This window comes from Clytia hemisphaerica, unplaced genomic scaffold (assembly GCF_902728285.1).
Source record: "Clytia hemisphaerica strain Z4C2 unplaced genomic scaffold, Clytia hemisphaerica genome assembly, whole genome shotgun sequence".
NCBI classification, from domain to species: domain Eukaryota; kingdom Metazoa; phylum Cnidaria; class Hydrozoa; order Leptothecata; family Clytiidae; genus Clytia; species Clytia hemisphaerica.
In genome coordinates this window covers 183405-205142 of record NW_027103936.1, presented here as the reverse complement: position 1 = coordinate 205142, position 21738 = coordinate 183405, and the positions used below count along the sequence as shown (strand labels likewise).

The 21738-nt window shown below is 38.7% G+C and overlaps 2 protein-coding genes across 2 annotated transcripts in view; both read right to left on the bottom strand.

Annotated features, from left to right (window-relative positions):
• LOC136809823 (uncharacterized) overlaps positions 1-3408 on the bottom strand; it is a 33317-nt gene extending 29909 nt beyond the window's left edge. The window contains exons 1-3 of the mRNA XM_067066376.1: positions 3404-3408; positions 3345-3370; positions 2-3276 (exon numbers count right to left, since the gene is read on the bottom strand). Of these exons, the coding sequence (XP_066922477.1) occupies positions 2-3276; positions 3345-3370; positions 3404-3408 (3306 nt within the window). The remainder of the gene's footprint in view (position 1; positions 3277-3344; positions 3371-3403) is intronic.
• Positions 3409-3614: 206 nt separating this feature from the next.
• LOC136809822 (muscle-specific protein 300 kDa-like) overlaps positions 3615-21738 on the bottom strand; it is a 42340-nt gene continuing 24216 nt past the window's right edge. The window contains exons 32-41 of the mRNA XM_067066375.1: positions 20119-21177; positions 19399-19650; positions 18807-18908; positions 18031-18261; positions 15499-15816; positions 14333-14638; positions 13060-13350; positions 11649-12485; positions 10651-11370; positions 3615-10422 (exon numbers count right to left, since the gene is read on the bottom strand). Coding sequence (XP_066922476.1) covers positions 3703-10422; positions 10651-11370; positions 11649-12485; positions 13060-13350; positions 14333-14638; positions 15499-15816; positions 18031-18261; positions 18807-18908; positions 19399-19650; positions 20119-21177 — 10836 coding nt within the window. The 3' untranslated portion in view covers positions 3615-3702. The remainder of the gene's footprint in view (positions 10423-10650; positions 11371-11648; positions 12486-13059; positions 13351-14332; positions 14639-15498; positions 15817-18030; positions 18262-18806; positions 18909-19398; positions 19651-20118; positions 21178-21738) is intronic.

Sequence of the window (21738 nt, the reverse complement as noted above, 5' to 3'; positions counted from 1 at the left end):
CAAATTGTCCATCAAGATGCTCGGAGTAAGCTTGCAGTTCATTAACATCCTCAGCAGGAAGATTCTTAAAAGATGCTTTGATGACCGGCTTCGTCAGATTCCAACTTTCTTTCAAATCGAAAGCTTTAGTCGGCAGATTCTCAGCACCATTTGAATCTCGCTTCTTGATTTCCTCTGCTAATGTCTCAACAGATCCAATTTGTTTCAAGATGGTCAACGATAGGGTTCGTTTTGTGGCTTTCAGATTCTCCAGAAAAGATCCTTCCTTGACAATTGAAGATGCAACTGCACTTAATTCATCAGCAAGTTCATTTTCCATCATCTCCAGTTCCTCAAAAACTTTCACTGGCAATGAATCTTGAATCTCAATTCTCTGTTCCTTGACACGATTCAACTCCTGATGCATATCGCCGAGTACTGTTTTATCTTTCACCAGTTGTTTATGCATATCATTCAAAGATAAATGCGTTTGTTGTTGACTATTTTCTTCACGAAAGCAAGTCAACGAATCAGAAAGCTTGGTCAATTCTTCTTCATAATCAGTCTGTAGAATCAAAACTTTCTGGTAATCAAACTTCTTCTTGTTGACTTCTTCAATGGTTTCATCAAAACATTGCAACAGATTCTGAACCTCCTCTTCCAAATCCAGAACCTCGTTTTCAGGCAACGAACTTTTCAAAGAAACCAGTAATGCTTGGCAATCCGCAATCCTATCTCTGGTTGCTTTCATATCCAGATTCTGCAACTGTACAATCATATCTCCGATATCTTTACATCCATCATAATCGATCTTCTCGTATTCATTCAATTTATTGACAGCTGATTCCAAAATCTCCAGCACCAATACTTTGGCTTGATCAGTGGTCATTTCTTCATCCTTGCCAACTTCTTTCCCGTCACCAGAGTCTAGAGAATCACTTGAAAAGTATATTTCAGATTCCATGACTTGTTGAAGATCTTTCGCAAACGGTGCAAGGTGCTCTTGTTTTAAATTTTGACTTGTGGTTATAGAATCTGGGGAATTTTCGGTTTCTTGGATGTTGGATTCCTTTAAACCTCCAGAAGCAGCCAATACATTTGGCACGTTGTTTTGCAAAGAGTCATTTCCTGGTCCATCGTTTTGAATGTAGGCTTCATCTTTTGAGTTTTCTTCTGTGGTTGGTTGGAGTGATCTCTCCGTAGAGTCATCAGATTTGTGACCAGCTTGTAATTCAGTCAATAAGTTGTCTACATCTCCTGAAGGCTCGGCATCCTTTGGGCTTTCTGTATTTTCTGGTACCTGTTTTTCTTGCGAAGAGTTTACAACATTTTCCAATGGTTCAACCACTGCTGGAATGGTGGCTGAAACTCCAAGTGAACTCTGGCTTGGGTTATCTTCTCGGTTTTCACATAAATTTAAGTCACAAACTTTGTTTTCTTGAGGCGAGTTTTTGGTTGCTTCTGATGATTCCTGCATATGTTCAACATTGGTTTTTCCATGTGATAGAAGTTGATCGATTTTGTTTTCGATGTCCTTGATCTCGGATGAGGAGAGAACGTTTTTAAACAGTGATAAGTCCAACTCGAGAGATTTCAACTCTTGTTCAATGTCTTCAACACGAGAAGTCTCCTCTGGTTCCGCATCAGTGTTTTTAACTAAATGTTCATTTAACTGTTTATCGAAAGTCACTTTCAATGCAAGTTTCTGTTTCAAGAAATGATTTTGATTGTTCAAACTTTCTTCCACGTCATTGAATCGTTCAGAAAACATGGTGAATTGTCTTTGTAAATGATCTTGATCGACAGATGGCAGTAAATGGGACATGGCATTATCGTCAAAACAACCACCAACTAACTGGTCAATAGATTGCAAATGTACCAAATACTCTTCGACCATCTTGACTCGATCTTGGAGATCAACATCCACTTTCTGACAACTCTCGTCCTCAACTACAGATAACATTCTCAAAGCTTCGTCAATCTTTTCTTCGTACAATGCCTTCTTCTCAAGCTGTTGATCGACGATTGATTCAAAGGATTTTATCAGCTCTCCCAAATGATTCTTACGACAACATACTTTTTCGAATTCCTCAAATTCAGCACTATCTACTTTGTGTTTACCAAGATGCTGGTTAATCCTGGCCAAATCCTTATCCAGGACATCTACCAACATCTTTCGTTCATCTAAAGTAAGATTCTCAGAATCACCTAGCTCAATTTCAATGCCTTTCAATTCATGGTTTAAATCGTGGAGTGAGATTGAATCACATTCTGATACAGTGATGCTGTCTTCTCTGGATGATTCTTCCCCATCTGTGGCAATCTCGCTAAGCATTTGAATACTATTATCTTGAAGCCATGAAGAAACATCACCATAATCTACATATTTATGTACACCATCTGTTAAGATGTCATCAGGGGATCTGGTAGTGAAACCTGTCTCGTATGCAGAAAGGAAAGGGTCATAATCTTCTTCAATTTCATTATTAACTTTTTCATCATTTTCACATTGGTCGATTGCTCCCAAGTTTTGCATAGATCTACGATCGTTGATGGATAAATCATCTGAATTTTGTTGTTTCTTTGAACCTTCATTTTCAGTTAGAGCTGTATGAACTTTAGGTGAGCTGGTTTTGAATCCTGTTTCATAAGATGAGAGAAAAGGATTGTATGGTATTTCTGGTTGAAATTCCTCTGCAACTTCAGTCTTTTCAGGTAGTCGAGTCTCCTCTGGAGCCACCTCAGCATTATCAGGAGAGTACCCGGTCTTTTCAGGTAGATGAGTTTCCTCTGGAGCGACTTCGGTCTTTTCGGTTAGTCGAGTTTCCTCTGGAGCCTTTTCAGTCTTGTCAGATGATTGAACTTCGACAGGAGATATTTCTGTCTTTTCAGATGGTTGAGTTTCCTCTGGAGCGACTTTAGTCTTTTCGGATGGTTGAGTTTCCACAGGAGCGACTTCAGTCTTTTCAGATAGTTGAGCTTCCTCTGGAGCAACTTCAGACTTTTCGGATGGTTGATCTTCCTCAGGAGCGACTTCAGTCTTTTCAGATGGCTTAACTTCCTCCGGTGTTGTTTCAGTCTTTTCAGATGGTTGAGTTTGCTCTTGAGCGATTTCAATCTTTTTGAATGGTTGAGTTTCCACTGGGACAATTTCAGTCTTTTCAGATGGTTGAGCTTCCTCTTGAGCGACTTCAGTCTTTTCAGATGGTTGAGTTTCCACAGGAGCGACTTCATTCTTTTCAGATGGTTGAACTTCCTCTGGAGCAACTTCAGTCTTTTCAGATGGTTGAGCTTCCTCTGGAGCGACTTCAGTCTTTTCAGATGATTGAGTTTCCACAGGAGCGACTTCAGTCTTTTCGGATGGCTGAGTTTCCTCAGGAGCGACTTCAGTCTTTTCAGATGGTTGAGTTTTCACAGGAGCGACTTCATTCCCTTCGGATGGTTGAGTTTCCTCTGGAGCGACTTCAGTCTTTTCAGATGGTTGAGTTTTCACAGGAGCGACTTCAGTCTTTTTAGATAGTTGATATTCCTCTGGAGCGACTTCAGTCTTTTCAGATGATTGAGTTTCCACAGGAGCGACTTCAGTCTTTTCGGATGGCTGAGTTTCCTCAGGAGCGACTTCAGTCTTTTCAGATGGTTGAGTTTTCACAGAAGTGACCTCAGTCTTTTCAGATATTTGAGCTTCCTCTGGAGCGACTTCAGTCTTTTCAGATGGTTGAGTTTCTACAGGAGCGACTTCAGTCTTTTCAGACAGTTTACTTTCAACTGGAGCGACTTCAGTTTTTCGGATAGTTGGACTTCCTCTTGAGCGACTTCAGTCTTTTCGGATGGTTGAGTTTCCACAGGAGCGATTTCAGTCTTTTCGGATGGTTGATTTTCCACAGGAGCGACTTCAGTCTTTTCAGATGGCTTAACTTCCTCCGGTGTTGTTTCAGTCTTTTCAGATGGTTGAGTTTCCACAGGGGCGACTTCAGTCTTTTCAGATAGTTGAGTTTCCACTGGAGCGACCTCAGTCTTTTCAAATGGTCGAGCTTCCACTGGGACAATTTCAGTCTTTTCAGACAGTTTACTTTCAACTGGAGCGACTTCAGTCTTTTCGGATAGTTGGACTTCCTCTTGAGCGACTTCAGTCTTTTCGGATGGTTGAGTTTCCACAGGAGCGATTTCAGTCTTTTCGGATGGTTGATTTTCCACAGGAGCGACTTCAGTCTTTTCAGATGGCTTAACTTCCTCCGGTGTTGTTTCAGTCTTTTCAGATGGTTGAGTTTCCACAGGGGCGATTTCAGTCTTTTCGGATGGTTGATTTTCCTCTTGAGCGACTTCAGTCTTTTCGGATGGTTGATTTTCCACAGGAGCGACTTCAGTCTTTTCAGATGGCTTAACTTCCTCCGGTGTTGTTTCAGTCTTTTCAGATGGTTGAGTTTGCTCTTGAGCGATTTCAATCTTTTTGAATGGTTGAGTTTCCACTGGGACGATTTCAGTCTTTTCAGATGGTTGATCTTCCTCTTGAGCGACTTCAGTCTTTTCAGATGGTTGAGTTTTCACAGGAGCGACTTCATTCTTTTCAGATGGTTGAACTTCCTCTGGAGCAACTTCAGTCTTTTCAGATGGTTGAGCTTCTACAGGAGCGACTTCCGTCTTTTCAGATAGTTGAGTTTTCACAGGAGCGACTTCAGTCTTTTCAGATAGTTGAGTTTCCTCTGGAGCGACTTCAGTCTTTTCAGATGATTGAGTTTCCACAGGAGCGACTTCAGTCTTTTCGGATGGCTGAGTTTCCTCAGGAGCGACTTCAGTCTTTTCAGATGGTTGAGTTTTCACAGGAGCAACTTCAGTCTTTTCAGATAGTTGAGCTTCCTCTGGAGCGACTTCAGTCTTTTCAGATGGTTGAGTTTCCACAGGAGCGACTTCAGTCTTTTCAGATAGTTGAGTTTCCACTGGAGCGACCTCAGTCCTTTCAAATGGTTGAGCTTCCACTGGGACAATTTCAGTCTTTTCAGACGGTTTACTTTCAACTGGAGCGACTTCAGTCTTTTCGGATAGTTGGACTTCCTCTTGAGCGACTTCAGTCTTTTCGGATTGTTGAGTTTCCACAGGAGCGATTTCAGTCTTTTCGGATGGTTGAGTTTCCACAGGAGCGACTTCAGTCTTTTCAGATGGCTTAACTTCCTCCGGTGTTGTTTCAGTCTTTTCAGATGGTTGAGTTTGCTCTTGAGCGATTTCAATCTTTTTGAATGGTTGAGTTTCCACTGGGACGATTTCAGTCTTTTCAGATGGTTGAGCTTCTACAGGAGCAACTTCAGTCTTTTCGGACGGTTGAGTTTTTTCTGGAGCGACTTCAGTCTTTTCAGATGGTTGAGCTTCCACAGGAGCGATTTCAGTCTTTTCGGACGGTTGAGTTTCCACAGGAGCGAATTCAGTCTTTTCAGATGGTTGAGTTTTTTCTGGAGCAACTTCAGTCTTTTCAGATAGTTGAGTTTCCACAGGAGTGACCTCAGTTTTTTCAAATGGGTGAGCTTCCACAGGAGCGACTTCAGTCTTTTCGGATGGTTGAGCTTCCACTGGAACAATTTCAGTCTTTTCAGACGGTTTACTTTCAACTGAAGCGACTTTAGTTTTTTCGGATAGTTGGACTTCCTCTTGAGCGTCTTCAGTCTTTTCGGATGGTTGAGTTTCCACAGGAGCGACTTCAGTCTTTTCGGATGGTTGAGTTTCCACAGGAGCGACTTCAGTCTTTTCGGATGGTTGAGTTTCCACAGGAGCGACTTCAGTCTTTTCAGATGGTTGAGTTTTCACAGGAGCGACTTCAGTCTTTTCAGATGGATGAACTTCCTCTTGAGCGACTTCAGTCTTTTCGGATGGTTGAGCTTCCACTGGAACAATTTCAGTCTTTTCAGACGGTTTACTTTCAACTGAAGCGACTTTAGTTTTTTCGGATAGTTGGACTTCCTCTTGAGCGTCTTCAGTCTTTTCGGATGGTTGATTTTCCTCAGGAGCGACTTCTGTCTTTTCGGATGGTTGAGTTTCCACAGGAGCGACTTCAGTCTTTTCGGATGGTTGAGTTTCCACAGGAGCGACTTCAGTCTTTTCGGATGGTTGATTTTCCACAGGAGCGACTTCAGTCTTTTCAGATGGTTGAGTTTTCACAGGAGCGACTTCAGTCTTTTCAGATGGATGAACTTCCTCTTGAGCGACTTCAGTCTTTTCGGATGGTTGAGCTTCCACTGGAACAATTTCAGTCTTTTCAGACGGTTTACTTTCAACTGAAGCGACTTTAGTTTTTTCGGATAGTTGGACTTCCTCTTGAGCGTCTTCAGTCTTTTCGGATGGTTGATTTTCCTCAGGAGCGACTTTTGTCTTTTCGGATGGTTGAGTTTTCACAGGAGCGACTTCAGTCTTTTCGGATGGTTGAGTTTCCACAGGAGCGACTTCAGTCTTTTCGGATGGTTGATTTTCCACAGGAGCGACTTCAGTCTTTTCAGATGGTTGAGTTTTCACAGGAGCGACTTCAGTCTTTTCGGATGGTTGAGTTTCCACAGGAGCGACTTCAGTCTTTTCGGATGGTTGATTTTCCACAGGAGCGACTTCAGTCTTTTCAGATGGTTGAGTTTTCACAGGAGCGACTTCAGTCTTTTCAGATGGATGAACTTCCTCTTGAGCGACTTCAGTCTTTTCGGATGGTCGAGTTTCCACAGGAGCGACTTCAGTCTTTTCGGATGGTTGAGTTTCCACAGGAGCGACCTCAGTCTTTTCAGATGGTTGAGCTTCCACAGGAGTGACTTCTGTCTTTTTAGAAGGTTTACTTTCAACTTGAGCGACTTCAGTCTTTTCGGATAGTTGGACTTGCTCTGGAGATATTTCGATCTCTATTGATGGTTTTGCCTTCTCTTGAGTCAATTCAGTCCTTACTAACTGTCCAGTTTCAATTGGTGCCATTTCCATGACCTTTGATGCATGTGCTTCCATCAAAGATATTACAGAGCTCAATTCTTCTGGAAGGTTCTCGTTCGATGAGAGAGCATGTCTGTCAAGTTCTTGTAATTTGATGACAACAGAAGCCTTCAGCATATCCAATTCTCCATGGTCCTGCAAAGGCACACCAGAAATATCCAAAGCTACAAATTGTTCAATCTTTTCTCCAAGAGATTGTCTCTGAAATAAGATATCTTTTGACATTTCTACTTTATCGATCTCCATAACTGCTTTACATCTTTCCAAAGAGGACTCCAGACTAGTAAGATCAGCCAGAATCTCCCTCCCTTCGCTGGTAACGTCTTGTTTAAATTCAATCTTTTGATTGCAGGAATGAGTCAAGTCTTGAAAATTGGACAACAAACTAGTGATTCTATCTGCGGAAGTCTTCATTTTACATTCAATAAAATCATGATCAACTACTGGTAATTCTGAGACATCAACAGTCTCAAATTCACTGATATCTTTGAGAGCAGAGCTTATACGTTCTGAAAAAATCGCATAAGAAGCTTTCATCTCCGCTAAATTCTCCAGTTTATTGATACCATCAATTTCATCCTCTAATGGTTTCAGTAAAGCATCTGAAGCATCCAGAATCATTTCAGCTTCGAATTTATTGTCCTGACATTTATTCAGATAGTGAGCTTTCTCATCAAGTAAATGTTCCAATTCGGTATGATCACACCGAAGCTTCTGGAAAGAGTGTTCTAGATTCTCCTTTGCATTACCGTCTAGTAAATCCATGATCTCTTTGGTGTAATGTTGATAAAGCAGTTGGTAAATTGTCTTATGTTTATCGAAGAGTTTGGATATTCTCTGGTTCTGCTCAAACATCTCTTCAATAGAATCTAAAGGATGTTTTAAATCATCCAGAAGTTCACTGACAACGTTTTGATGTTTATAAATGGCAAGCTCCAGCAATCTGACTTTAAGTTGGACATTGATTTGACTAGCTCCTTCTTGGTCTTCGCAGATCTCATTGGTGATTTCATCTACTGTTTTTGCCTCTTCTTCAGGCGATAACCTCAATGTTTGGTTAACATTCGGAGCATTTGCTATTCCTGAATCAATTTTTAGCCCTTCAGGAGATGACTCGGACATGATTTGCTGGATAGATTCTGCATCCGTAGAATCGTTAATTGTAGGCAGGTTCTCACTTGATACCAAGGAAATATTTTGCTGCTGCTGAAGGGTCGGAGAATCTACATTCCTTGAATCGTCAAACGTGGATTGTTTTGAGATCGTTTCAAGCTTTTTACTTGTTGATAATGATAAATCGTCCATAGAGTCACTCGAACTTGATATCAAGGGTGGAAGATCTTCAGCAGAAGTTTCGGATTCACCAGAAGCATCTTTGATTACTGGAGAGTCTAGATTCCTTAAATTTCGTTTCTGTTTTTCATCTACTTCCCTTGGAAGTGTACCAGATACTTGAAGGTCGATCCTAGAATTAATAATAGTTTCTTCATCTCCCGAAGGTGGCTCTGAGTTTTTCTGATCGATTGGAAGTTCATCCCGAGCTTGTACTTTTTGTTGATTTGATGGTGATTGAGATTTTGCTTTCTTGTCTTGTAACATGTTGATAGTTTCTGGATCATCGAACGAGTCAGACTCTGAAGATTTTAGCGCATCTGCAGTTGGTTGTTTCTCTATCCAGGGAGACGAAGTTAAAGGTTCTTGACCAATTATTGGTTCTACAACGGTCTCCGTATTCTCACTTGTTACAAAGGAAAAGTCATTTTGCATGTCGCTTGAACTTGATAATGAAGGCGTAAGATAATCTGCAGAGCTCTCTAGATTTTCTTCGGATGTTTCTGGAGTACTTGAGCTTCCTGCTTCAGAATCACTTAGCTCCATAGTCCTTTCCAATGCATAATGATCTGGAGATTCAAGTTTCACCATGGAGCAATCATCTATGACGATCCTCTTGGATTTAACAGAAATTAACTCGTTTTGATTCAAATCTGATGCATTTTCTTGTATACTTTGTTCTGCAGAGTCTTGATCCGAAGAATTGGTTTCGGCGGTCTCGGAGGATACATCTTCACAGTTTGATATAGTTGTTTCGTCCATTGAAGAAGAGCTGTCAAATACATTAAGGTCCTGTGTCAAATCTAAACGACTTCCCTCAAAACTCACAGCACTACCTTCAGGAGATAGTATTGAGGTGCTCGATTCTTGGAAACTTTCAACAGTTTCAGAGCTATATTCGGGAGATTGATTTGAAAATAACTTGCGTTTAATAGTATCTCGCTCTTGAGATTTGAAATCAAGAGTTGAAGTATCATGAGTTCTTGCAAATGTATCGGAGTCTTGAGAACCTAGCGTAGAATCGTCTTCTTTGAAACTAGAATCAAATTGAAACTCTAAAGCATTTTCTTGATTTGCAGTTTCAAGCTCCCTACAAAGAAACTCGTCTATAGATGGTCCTCTATTTCGTTTCAATGATGATGGGGACTTGACCACAATTTCATCATCAGATTCGTCTAAATATTCAACCAGCAATGGCTGTATTGAAATACATGGCAATTCAATGATCTCCAAGTAGTCAAAATTAGTTTTTGATTTCCCTCCGCGTTCAGCTTTAGCAATGCAATAAACATCAAGGTCGGTTTTAAGTTGATCTAACGCGCCTTGAACTCGGTTGATAAACTCCAAAATCTCTAATAAATCTTTTTCGGGAAGATCATTAAAGAATTCCTGGTTCTCAGTCTCCAGAGTATCAATAGTGTCCTCGAAATCAGTTAACATTCGAGTCATAGCTAAAGCATCAAACGGTTGGTCAGACTGAATCAACAGTTCAGACTGTTCAAGTGAATTTTCTATAGTAGCCAACTGTGTTTCGATACCATTCAAGACTAACAGTTTCTTCATAACAATTGCATCTTCTCTTGTTAAGTGGTCTTCCAAATCGTACATTCGATTCCGACAAGACTCTAAACAACCAAGCAACGTCCTTTTCTTTTTATCAGGGAATCTCCCCATAAAAAAATCACAATAGTTCAACAGCTTGTTCATTTGTTCACGATGATCTTTAATTGCCGAGGATACGGTAGACAGAACAATCTTCATGTTATAAAGACAATCAGCCTTTACCAGTTCTGTAGTGAAGAAGCATTCTGTTTGATTTAGATTCTCCAGGTAGTCCTCTGCTTGTTTACGGCCGTCCATAAAATTGATCAACGTCGTATTCGTATCCTCACTAAGACGTTTTAAAGACGTCAAATATTGATCCATGAGTGGTAAGTTATATCTCACTTTCTCCTGCATTGTTCTAACGATCAACGGATAAAAATCAACATCAATTTTCTCCAGTAATTTTCTAGAACCGGTCAGCTCTTTTCTCAGTTGCTGCAAACTACGAATATTTTCATCGATGGTTTTCAACTTTTCTTGTAAATCGTCAGTTTCGTTGTTTTCGATTTCTTGGATGCTTTGTAAAATGATTTCGACACCACGTAGTTGCTTATCCACCTAAAAAATAAAGGTGAACTATGAAAAAAATTAGGGATATTTCAAGGCAGACTCAAGCCTGGGCTTCACTTAAGGCTTTTTGATAGACTGGATAACGGACTCTAAGTTCACGAAAATTCTGCTTTAACGGACTGTTATTTAGACGGCGGAAATCCATGCTAGAAAATTCAACCGGACCGATTACAGACGGAAAAATTGCAACACTGTCCATTAAATTTCAAAACCTACCTGAACAATCAAAGCCATGTTAGTATGTCTTGTTTCTTTCTCATAGAAAATCTCTTGTATTTCAGTTACACATTCAACGTACTCTCTGTAATCTTCAATAGGTAGCCATTCCTTCAGATTCTCTTCCTCCTTGGAAAGATCATCCATCGTTGATCGAGCTGAATCAAGTTTGGTTTGATTTGAATATAACACTTCGATCACGTGCTCAAAATCTGGATCATCAATATCAATAACATACTCTTCAACACTGATGATGACATTCTTGACTTCTTCGGTATAGCGTTTCTTCATCTTATCTCTCAGCATCGAAGCTTTCTCTAAGTCCCTTTTATGGCCTAAAATCTCATTTTTAAGAGGTTCTGCTTCATTACTTTCAAAACCGACCGAGTCTATTTTCTCTACCAGCTGATTGATATGTAATAACTGTGTTTCTAAAGGTTCTGTTGATGACAAGGTTGCGTTTTTTTCATTTTTCAGTGTCTGTAACTCTTTAGCTCGCCTGCGTTGAGTTATGTGGTAACATAAATCGCTCCATTGTAGCTTCACTTGTTCCATTTGTTGATTGAAGGATTCTTGGCGTGTCTGCGATACCATTTTGTCTGATAGTAAGATACTACTTTGACAGATCTCGGTGAAAGAATGGTAATGTTGCTCTTGTTCTTCCACAATGGTTTGTAAATCTGAGTCTGAGAAATTGTCTTTTTGTAGCATGTCTCCAGCCTGAAATAAGGGAAAATATATTGTATTTTAGTCAAATCAAGAGAAGTAATGTTGTAAGCTGGCAATTTTATAGCTTATACCTTCACCTGGAAAAATTGTTATAAGGAACGCAAACATAGCCAAATAGTTAAAAAACACCAACATGAAATGGAAATGTTCATAGTGAAAGTTGACGTAGAAATTATGTGTTGAGGAAGGGTAAGAACACAGTAAGAAGAGTAGCAAAAAGATGATAATAATTAAAAGAAACTTTAGACAGGATTGAAAAATATTATAACCTTTTCCATCCAAGAGTACAAGTTTTCAAGTTGTGCATAAAACTCATTTTCCTCAGCCATTGCATCTTCAAAGGCTTCATTCTGTTCCACCGAGAGCTGTTTGACCTCTTGAAATTCCACATTCAATTCTTCGCAGACTTTTAACGGTTCTTCAAAACCAGTGACATTGCTTGTTTGTAATCTCTCACAAAGTTTACATAACTCTTTCAAATTAGCTTCATGTTTTGGTAAATCTTTTTGATATTTTTGTTTCTTTTCCATTTGAAGGGTCATTTCTGTTTCCTCTTCAATTCCCATCAAATCCAACGAAAACATAGCTCGAGCACCTGTTAACCATTTTCTCTCATTTGCCAAACAGTCGTGAAGCTTGTGAAGGGACTCGAGATCATTCCCCTCTAGGGTAAGTATATGTTGGTCGATACGTTTCACCAGATCATCACCAGAAGACACAATCCTTTCACAATTTGACAACAAGATCTCGACATTTCTCAGTTTGATGCACTTTTCTGAAAAAGAATCTTTCTCAATTTGTAACTCGTTAATTTTGTTCTCCATATCATTTTTCAATCTTTCCAATTGAGATTTATCGTTAAGCGATGAAACTTCGGCCAAAGTGTTTGATATCAAGTCAGTTAATTGGGTAGACATTATTTCAAGATTTTTTGTTTTTTCTTTCATGGATGTTAGCTTATGGAGTTGTTCTTTTATCAAATCTTTGACTGTTTGATGTGAGGTTAAAACATTTTCGCGATTCTTTTGTTGTAACTCGTTGTGTTCAAAATGGTGGATGATATCAGCAATTTCTTGGCTCCTGTCATCCAGAGTCTTTTTCCATTTCTTGAAAAAGAAATAAAGAGATTAGCATTATTTAAAATCCCATAACCCATTTGTTTACTACAAGCCATCGGAATTTTATATGCTTTATTGAATAATACCTGAAATTTTGATTCAGTTTGAAAAAATATTGATTCTCAAATTTATCTTACCTAGCATGTCTTTCTTATATTGGAACCTCTATTATTGGAACCTCTATTATTCGAACTTTTTGTGGTTCAGAATAGCACGATGTTTTCAACAACAAAAAGTTAAAAAATGTTTTCATCAACTTGAAAACTGTAGTACCAGGAGAAAACTCTCCGTATTTGGACCATTTTAATATGAAGAAAATTTTCTATGACTTCAATTAAAGCTGTAATTAGAAAGTCAACTGTACCAAGCAGACGCAATTCATGATCTGCATCATTGCAATGTCTTCCACGGACCCAAAAGCTGATTGGTTGAAAGTGACGTATTGACTGATTTTACGTCACTTACAAACAATCAGCTATTGGGCCCGTGAAGTAATATCAGAAGACATTGCAATGGTGCATATCATGAATAAAGGATAAAAAGTATTGAAGCAAAATTGTACCTTGATGTAGAGTTCAGATTCTTTAATATCTTTGCATTGATCAACCAAGGACTCGTCATTCAAAACATCAACAAATTGTAGCAACCATTTCCCAATGGCTTTCAAATTCTGTTCTTTCATTTGCCAGTCATTTAAAACACGTGACTTCTCGTTGAACAAATGGTGAATGTTCGAAGCAAGTGATTTGATTTTTCGATGAAGTAGTTCGCTTTCATTTTTATCCAGACCTTGTGTTAGCCGAACTCTCTCCTTGAAAGCATCGCATAAACATAAGAGCTCACTCTTTGATGACTGAAATTTCAGAAGAGAATAAAAAGGGTTTATAAACTTTATTTTGGAAAGACTTTTCAGCCAATGTCAGTTATACCAGCATTAGTGAAGAGCTTGAACTTTGCACTGAAGGCGAAACATTCCCAAGGCTGAAGGAAGTTTCGAGCACTCAGTTAATCTAGCATGCTAGACGACTAATTTAGACATAAAAGAAATTAAGCAAGACTAATTATAGTATACACAAACACATATACAAACTAATATTATCCTGTATATAAACAGTTATCGTATTGTCACATATAACACCAAAATTACCAGAAATTACTGTATTTTGTGGATGATAAAACGATTCTAGTTCTAGTGGTTTATATAAACGACGCCAGTCTACAATCAGGGTCATAATATATTGGCACTTTTGGCTAATTTACAATTTTTCGAAAATTGAAGTTCGAGCGAGAATGTCAATTTTTAGGCCTTCAACTTGATTTAATCAAGTATTTTGATCTGGGAGGGATTTATGGGTTTCTAGGCTATATTTCAAGCCCTACTAGACTATTTTTGAACTTTTGGATCCTCAGATCCTAAGGTCCTAAGTGTTAAGTCTAGCGTTAAAACTCAGAGTTAAAACTCTACCCTTCGAACCTACTTTAGAGCACTTACAAATCGATTGTGGTTTCAAAACACCCCGGTGAATTTCCCTTTTGTGCCAAATATTTTGTCCCTGATTGTAGCACTCAGGTTCTATTCTTCACTTTGATCACTTTCCATATTCCTTACCATAAGCCGTCTAGCAATTTGAAGAAATACAACATAATAACACAATCATCTCTTAACAGGCATCCGGGGAATGTGAAAAACGTCAGCTAATAAAAACTGCCTGCCGTTTGAAAACATATTAAGATATATTTTTTAAGAGCAGCCAGGGAAAACCAGAGTTCGTCAGGGAAATTTACAATATTTTGGGACCGAGGGTGTCCGGAAACTAACCAAAGGTTTTACTTACTTCGAGTTTGTGCATTTTTTCTGAAGTCGTTAAATTTTGAGCGTCCATAATATCCTGAATCTCTTGACCAAAGCTGTTACAAAGTTCTTCGGCTTCCGTAAACTTATCAAACACTTTTCGTCTTGATTCTTCATTACGTAATTTCAATGACGTCACTTCGAGTCCGTTCTGTATTTTATCACGTATTGTAAGGATCTCATTGTTCAGTTGGTTCTGCGAAGCTTCACTTAGATTTTGCCAAATGTTTTCAAGAACGTTGTGTGCCTCTTTAAGCTTGTGTAAGGACTCAAGTGTTACAACAGCCTCCTAAAAATAAAATGAACACAGCATAAAATATAATATTATTAAAAATTTAGAAAAACCAAAACAATTTTTACAGCTTTTTTTACACTGTTCTTCCTCTCTTAAAAATTATGTTTTTAACAGCTTTTTTCCTTTTTTCATACTCTGTTATATATTATTATAATTTTCCTTGATTCAGTCTAGCTCTATTCTTCCGCTCTCTCTCTCTCCATTTTCATTGAACAAAACTTCAAAAACAAGTGAAATGATTAAGAAACAAAAAAAGAAAATTTTTCGTTTTGAAAGATTTCAAAATTTTATTCATTAGGCACTCCTATAAAACCTAACCCCTTCGTATTAAGGGGTCGACTCCAGGAAGATTTCTGAGAATAAAACTGTCCAACACTGCGGCTTTAAAATCGTATTATGGTTTTTAAGGGGAGTATTCAAAGAGCAATAAAAATAGGATAAGCGCCTGAGTTATTTAGAATACATGATCTTAAAAGATTCCATTTTTCAGCTATCAGAAAATATGAAGAAAGTTTTAAAACTCTTTTTTTCAACAAAGAGAAAGTAATTTTCTAGAATATTTTAGTCGGAGGATAGACGGGTAACATAAATATTACATTATTTCAAATCTCTGAACAATGTAAGGAAACAAGCTTTGAAAACCCGGGGAAAACATTCAAGTTAAAAAAATAGTTACAAAATTTTATCTTAAAATGTTATTTATATGAAAATTCCACCAAGAATATGTATCATTTTGTTCTTAAGATCTTCTTATAAGAGCTTAGAATAGAGCGTAGAACTTAGATGGTGTAAGACTATAAAATCGTGAGTAAAACTAATTAGACAAATGAGAGGGCGAAACAAAAAAAACTGACCTTCAAACTTTCCGCTTTTGAAGAAAAGTTTAAAAAATTATCTTCGCTGATCCTGGATTCTTCTAAAAGCAAGATTTGTTCCAAATTCGTTATTGCCTCATTGAGAAGGTGACTCAACAATGCGACTTGTTGCTTAACGAACTTCATTTCTTCCAGTTTTAACTCAAAATTTTCGAGTACACCTTTCTCCATTTCTTCAATCAAGGTGCAACTTGTATGAAGAATTGCTGAGTCAGCGATATGTGGTTTGATACGTTGATACATTTGTTGTAATTGTCGGAAACGAGGCTTCTTCTTTTGAATACTCTTGATGATGTTCTGAAAGACAGTAATACAAGAATCTTCAATTTTTGTCCAAGAAGAGAAGATAGTTTAACTTATTTTAATTAACCATTCCTTTTACAAGAACGTCCAAAATTTTCGAAGACTTCGGATGTTCTTAATTTTTTTCAGTTTTAATCCCTAAAAATGTTTTAAACATTTTCACCATTTTGTGAGCATTTTTGGTGATTTTTCCCATGGAATATAGAAATGGGTCCTTTAGAGTCTTAATATTCTTGGCTTCCAAGCTCAGAGTTTATATAGTTTGTTCTTATAAAAATGTGCACTTAAATGAGCACGCAGGCCTGAACATAGCTTTGCAAGAATTCTCCAGACGCGAACTTTGGCCAGTCTGACTAAATCAAGAAAAATCCCTGAAAACAAAACATGAAAAAAAATGGATGTTTTAAAGAATATGAAGATTGTTCTTATAAAGCACATCTCAGACTGATCAAGATAAGAAGCTGTATCAAAGAATGACATGTGCGTCGTAGGAAAATGTAGGCGATTTGAAAAGATGAGGGAAAAGGGGGAAGTTAATGAAGGGAAACAATTGTAAATTGAAAAGGTGTTAAAAAGTTTTGTTTTGAGTCCAAGTAAAAGCTTTGTTACAATCGCTATCGAAAGTTCTACGGAGAAATGACCTCTTGTGCCAAAGAAACATTGGTTTTTAAAGTCGTGAAAGGTGTCGACCACTAATTAAGAAGACAAGCCTAAGAATAACATAAGATGAAATGGGCTTCTCCAGAATTTAGTCCATGCCCCCCTGTTGAGGATATCGGATATCTAGGGAGTCTAATGATATTTGGATATCCACGGGGTAGGTCCTTATAAGAGGGAGAGGATATCCAGGGGGTACAAGACAGAATGTCTGGACATCGAGGGGGTACAAGACAAAATGCATGGATATCCAGGGGGTACAAGACAGAATGTCTGGACATCCAGGGGGTACAAGACAAAATGCATGGATATCCAGGGGGTACAAGACAGAATGTCTGGACATCGAGAGGGTACAAGACAAAATGCATGGATATCCAGGGGGTACAAGACAGAATGTCTGGATATCCAGGGGGTACAAGACAGAATGTCTGGATATCCAGGGAATACAAGACAGAATGTCTGGATATCCAGGGGGTACAAGACAAAATGCATGGATATCCAGGGGGTACAAGACAAAATGTCTGGATATCCAGGGGGTACAGGACAGAATGTCTGGATATCCAGGGAGTACAAGACAGAATGTCTGGATATCCAGGGGGTACAAGACAAAATGCATGGATATCCAGGGGGTACAAGACAAAATGTCTGGATATCCAGAGAGTACAGGACAAAATGCATGGATATCCAGGGGGTACAAGACAGAATGTCTGGACATCGAGAGGGTACAAGACAAAATGCATGGATATCCAGGGGGTACAAGACAGAATGTCTGGATATCCAGGGAGTACAAGACAGAATGTCTGGATATCCAGGGGGTACAAGACAGAATGTCTGGACATCGAGAGGGTACAAGACAAAATGCATGGATATCCAGGGGGTACAAGACAGAATGTCTGGAATGTCTGGATATCCAAGACAGAATGTCTGGATATCCAGGGGGTACAAGACAAAATGCATGGATATCCAGGGGGTACAAGACAAAATGTCTGGATATCCAGGGGGTACAGGACAGAATGTCTGGATATCCAGGGAGTACAAGACAGAATGTCTGGATATCCAGGGGGTACAAGACAAAATGCATGGATATCCAGGGGGTACAAGACAAAATGTCTGGATATCCAGAGAGTACAGGACAAAATGCATGGATATCCAGAGGGTACAAGACAGAATGTCTGGATATCCAGGGGGTACAAGACAGAATGCATGGATATCCAGAGGGAGTACAAGACAGAATGCATCGATATCCAGGGGGTACAAGACAAAATGCATGGATATCCAGAGGGTACAAGACAAAATGCATGGATATCCAGGGGGTACAAGACAAAATGCATGGATATTCAGAGGGTACAAGACAGAATGCATGGATATCCAGAGAGTACAAGACAAAATGCATGGATATCCTCAACCCTTCTATTCACTCTATCCACTTGGACATTCAGGGGTCGATTTTTTCAGGTCGGATATCCAGGCTCCACAGACCTCAAAAATGTATATCCTCAACAGGGGATACGGAAAATTTCCAGAAAAGCCCAATAGTGAAAGACAGTATACCTCATATCGGTTGATAGAATGTTCTACACTTCCATGGTCAATTTTGTCATTAGCATCTTGATCCAGAATAGTTGAGAATTCTTTGAGAAGCGTGCTTAAACTTTGGAAACTGTTTTCAAAATCTACCCATTGAGATACACAATCGTCTATGACTTGTCTATGCTCGGATGTTTGGGTACAAAACGAGGCCCAGTCTTTTTCCATGACTTCTAGTTGCTGTGAGACGGATTTCTGTAAGAGGAACGAGGAGAATAGTATTCATATTTTCATAATTATTCTTATAAAGTTACACCGGATTTGGCTTGAAAGGAAAAATTATAGGCATTCTCAAATGTAGAATACTGTATTCATCTCTGACACAAATTCTAAAATATGCTAATCGTGATAAAGGGTTACACCCATCTTATATAAAAACTAAATAGATCTACTCCCTCCCTAGTTGAAGCTAAATAATCCACCATCTTAGACTATAGTAGACCATAGTTGTTCGGTGCCGGTAATTGATTGATAAAGTCAATTTTCTTGCCTCGTCTCTTCGCGTCATTCAGTTTTTTTTGGTTGGTTCATCAAATTTCCGGTACCTACTATGGTCTACTTTCAGCAAAGATGGCAGATTATTTTGCTTCAACTACCGTTGCTTAGGAATTACAGAGTAGCTCTATCTAGTGTTTTAAATAAGATATCTGTTGACCGATCTCACAATACTTCAGTAATGAGAACTAGCGGTTATTACATTGAGCCTAACAAAGCATTATTCTTAAAGACATTCAGTTTACCTGTAAGCCATTTGCATCGTCATATTTTTGAAGGATTTCCTCTCCTTTAGTGTAGACTTGAAGGATAATCGTGTCACTATTGTCCATTTCATCCATTAAATGCTGCAGGGAAATAATTTGACATACCATATAATTTGTCAGTAGTTTATATGCTGGCGTGAAATATTGGCAAATTTAATTGTTTTTTTTTGTTAAGTTTCAAACACTGACCTTTATATACCCTGGACCAAGCTATGTCGGCCAACTTTGATCTGAGTTTTTTTTGAGAGTGGTACCCGCAAAGAAGCCATTGTAGTGTTAAAAATTAACATCAGCAAAATTATTCAAGATAAAGTAGATCTAGCGCACTCGCGCATCTCAACCGCTATTGAGGAGTGCTACCATTAGGGTAAAAACTCCGATTAAAGGTTTTGCTAGGACGAGATTGATAAACTTGGTCCAGGGTACGTACATAAAGGTTATTGTTTAAAACTTACGAATCGTCATGCCCTTCGAGCCCTCATATATTCATCTATTAGAAGAACCCAAGCATGTCGGCATTTGAAGATCTCAATGTACCAAATAGAAAACAATAGTAAATAACAAAAATTACCTGAATTTGATCAAGGTTGTTACTCATTTCCTGCAGCGTGTTCGCTTTGAACACGCGACAATTCTCAAACTCTTTCTTGGCGAGAACGAAATAATCAGTCCATTCGTTAGAAAATTCACCAAACATCTTCATATCTTCAGTAAGCGTACTGTAGTATTTTTCCAAATCAACAAGAGTGTTCTTGAGAGAATGGAGACGTGTTGGAATCACGTCAACCTCTTGAATGAACTCGTCCACAGTCTCTTGCATAATCTGAAATTCAAATTTGACTAAATTGACTAAATTGTCTAAATTGACTAAATAATCTTTCTTTGTGGATTATGAAATTTAGGGACGTGAATATTTACGAAAATGATGGTAGTCAAAAGGTTTTAAAGGCATAAAATATCCAGAGGCTAAAAATTCTAGAGCTAAGTCGAAAATGTAACGTTCTCTATCAGGGCTGTCCAGTTTCCAAAAGTAACCTCCTTGAAACATATGAAAATGCTTCTTTCCTCCCCTGGCCGGGAAATACGACCTCTTCATAGGAGTAAATCTTTATCTAGGAAAGTCTATCATTATTTGTTTGGTGAACAAATTTTAATAGAAAAACTGCTCGATACCAAAGATAAAGCTTCCATTAAAATCATTTCTATGACAAGAATAATTTACATTACCCAGAGTTTCAAGCTCTCTCAGCAATCGTCAGAAAGTCTAAGAAGGTCCAATAAATAAAAATACCTGGATCTTGGTCAGTTTGGTTTGCAAACCCTCCATTCCATTGTCTTCTTCTTTCATCACGGAATCTAATTCTTGCTCTAAACCAATCACGAAGACATTTTCACCATCAATCGACAACATGGTGGATTCATTATCGTTCCCGTCTGTGTTCTCGATACGGATCGTTGGGATTGGTGTATTGAAGTCACGTGGTGTTAATCCTTCATGGTCATTGGTCCTTGAAGTCGCTTCTTCATTTTCATTGGCTCCTGAAAGGTATTCCTCTGACACAGAACAAGACTGTGTAGCAGGATTCTTCCAGTTGGTTGCTAATCCAAAAGGTGGTTGTGAGGAATTTTGCTTTTCAATATCTGAGCAAGATGTATCACTGCTCACCTTTTCAGAGAGCGGCTCAGAGAGGGAATTAGCTGAATGTTCTTTTTTATAAGAAACATCATTATTATCGTTTGATACTTCTGCAATGCTACTTGTATTTTGAGAAGTCTCTTCAACAAAGGAATCGCTGTCAACAACAGAATGTGTTGCACCAGTATCTTGATCAAATGAGAGCTCATCTCTAAAAGAATCTTCTACGTTCTGACTTGAAGTACTCTCCATAAACGAAGCATTGTCAACTTCATCACACGTGTTGCCAGAGCTGTTTTCATCACCTTGCTCCACTGATGCAGATACTCCACTTTCTGCTGTTGATTCTAAGGGCGGCAGACTGGATGCCGAGGACACCAAGTCTTCAGTAGTAATGGAGTGGTGAGTGGGGAGTTTGCTAGTATTATCATCAGTAGCAACCGAATCTAAATCGTCCACATAATTAATATCCATCGATTCACTCCTTCCATCGAAGTCCTCAGAGACCAAACTGCAAACATCTTCTAAAGAACCGGCTGATCCTACAGCATAAAAACGATCTTCGTCTTGGAGGAGATCGCCAGATTGTGTTGGATTGGTCATTGATGTCAGTGTCTCTTCATCTAACAAATAAGGTGAATTCTCCAAGGAAACCACGTAACTTGGATCTGTCACATTTTCTGTGACTTGGCTACTGGCAACAGACACTGATACCTGAAGAAAAAGAAATTGAGATAATGCTTCTCTTTAACCTTGCATCGAAAATTTATTTAGCTAAAGTCCTAAGCTTGGAGAATGTCGGGCTTGTTCGGACCGGATCTCCTAAAGCCGACCTTTAAAGAGACTTAATTTTAGCCAAAAGGTTACCCTTTTTAGAATGAAAAAATTGGCGAAAAAGTGACTCTTAATTTCCTAGCCTTGAAGATATTATTCCGACCTTTTGTTGTTTTCGTAGTTTCTTAACGAGACTTGGGAAGGTTAATTAAACCGACCCTTACTGTCCGCACACACCCATCGCCTATTTTTGCCTAAGTTTCCCCTCCGGAGATAAAGTTAAAATAATCTAGAAGAAGATGAGGTTTGAGTGGGCTAGTACTTCACGGTAGATAAAAGCTGATAGACTCGTTTACTGTATCAATCATCCTCTGTGAAGAGAAGCCAGTCAAGTCAAAAGAAAAACTTTTAATAAAACATCGCTAGCTAATGGGCTATTCCATTTTATCTCCATACAAGGGGTGAACGAACATTTCCAGAGGATGATTCGAAGAAGAATTA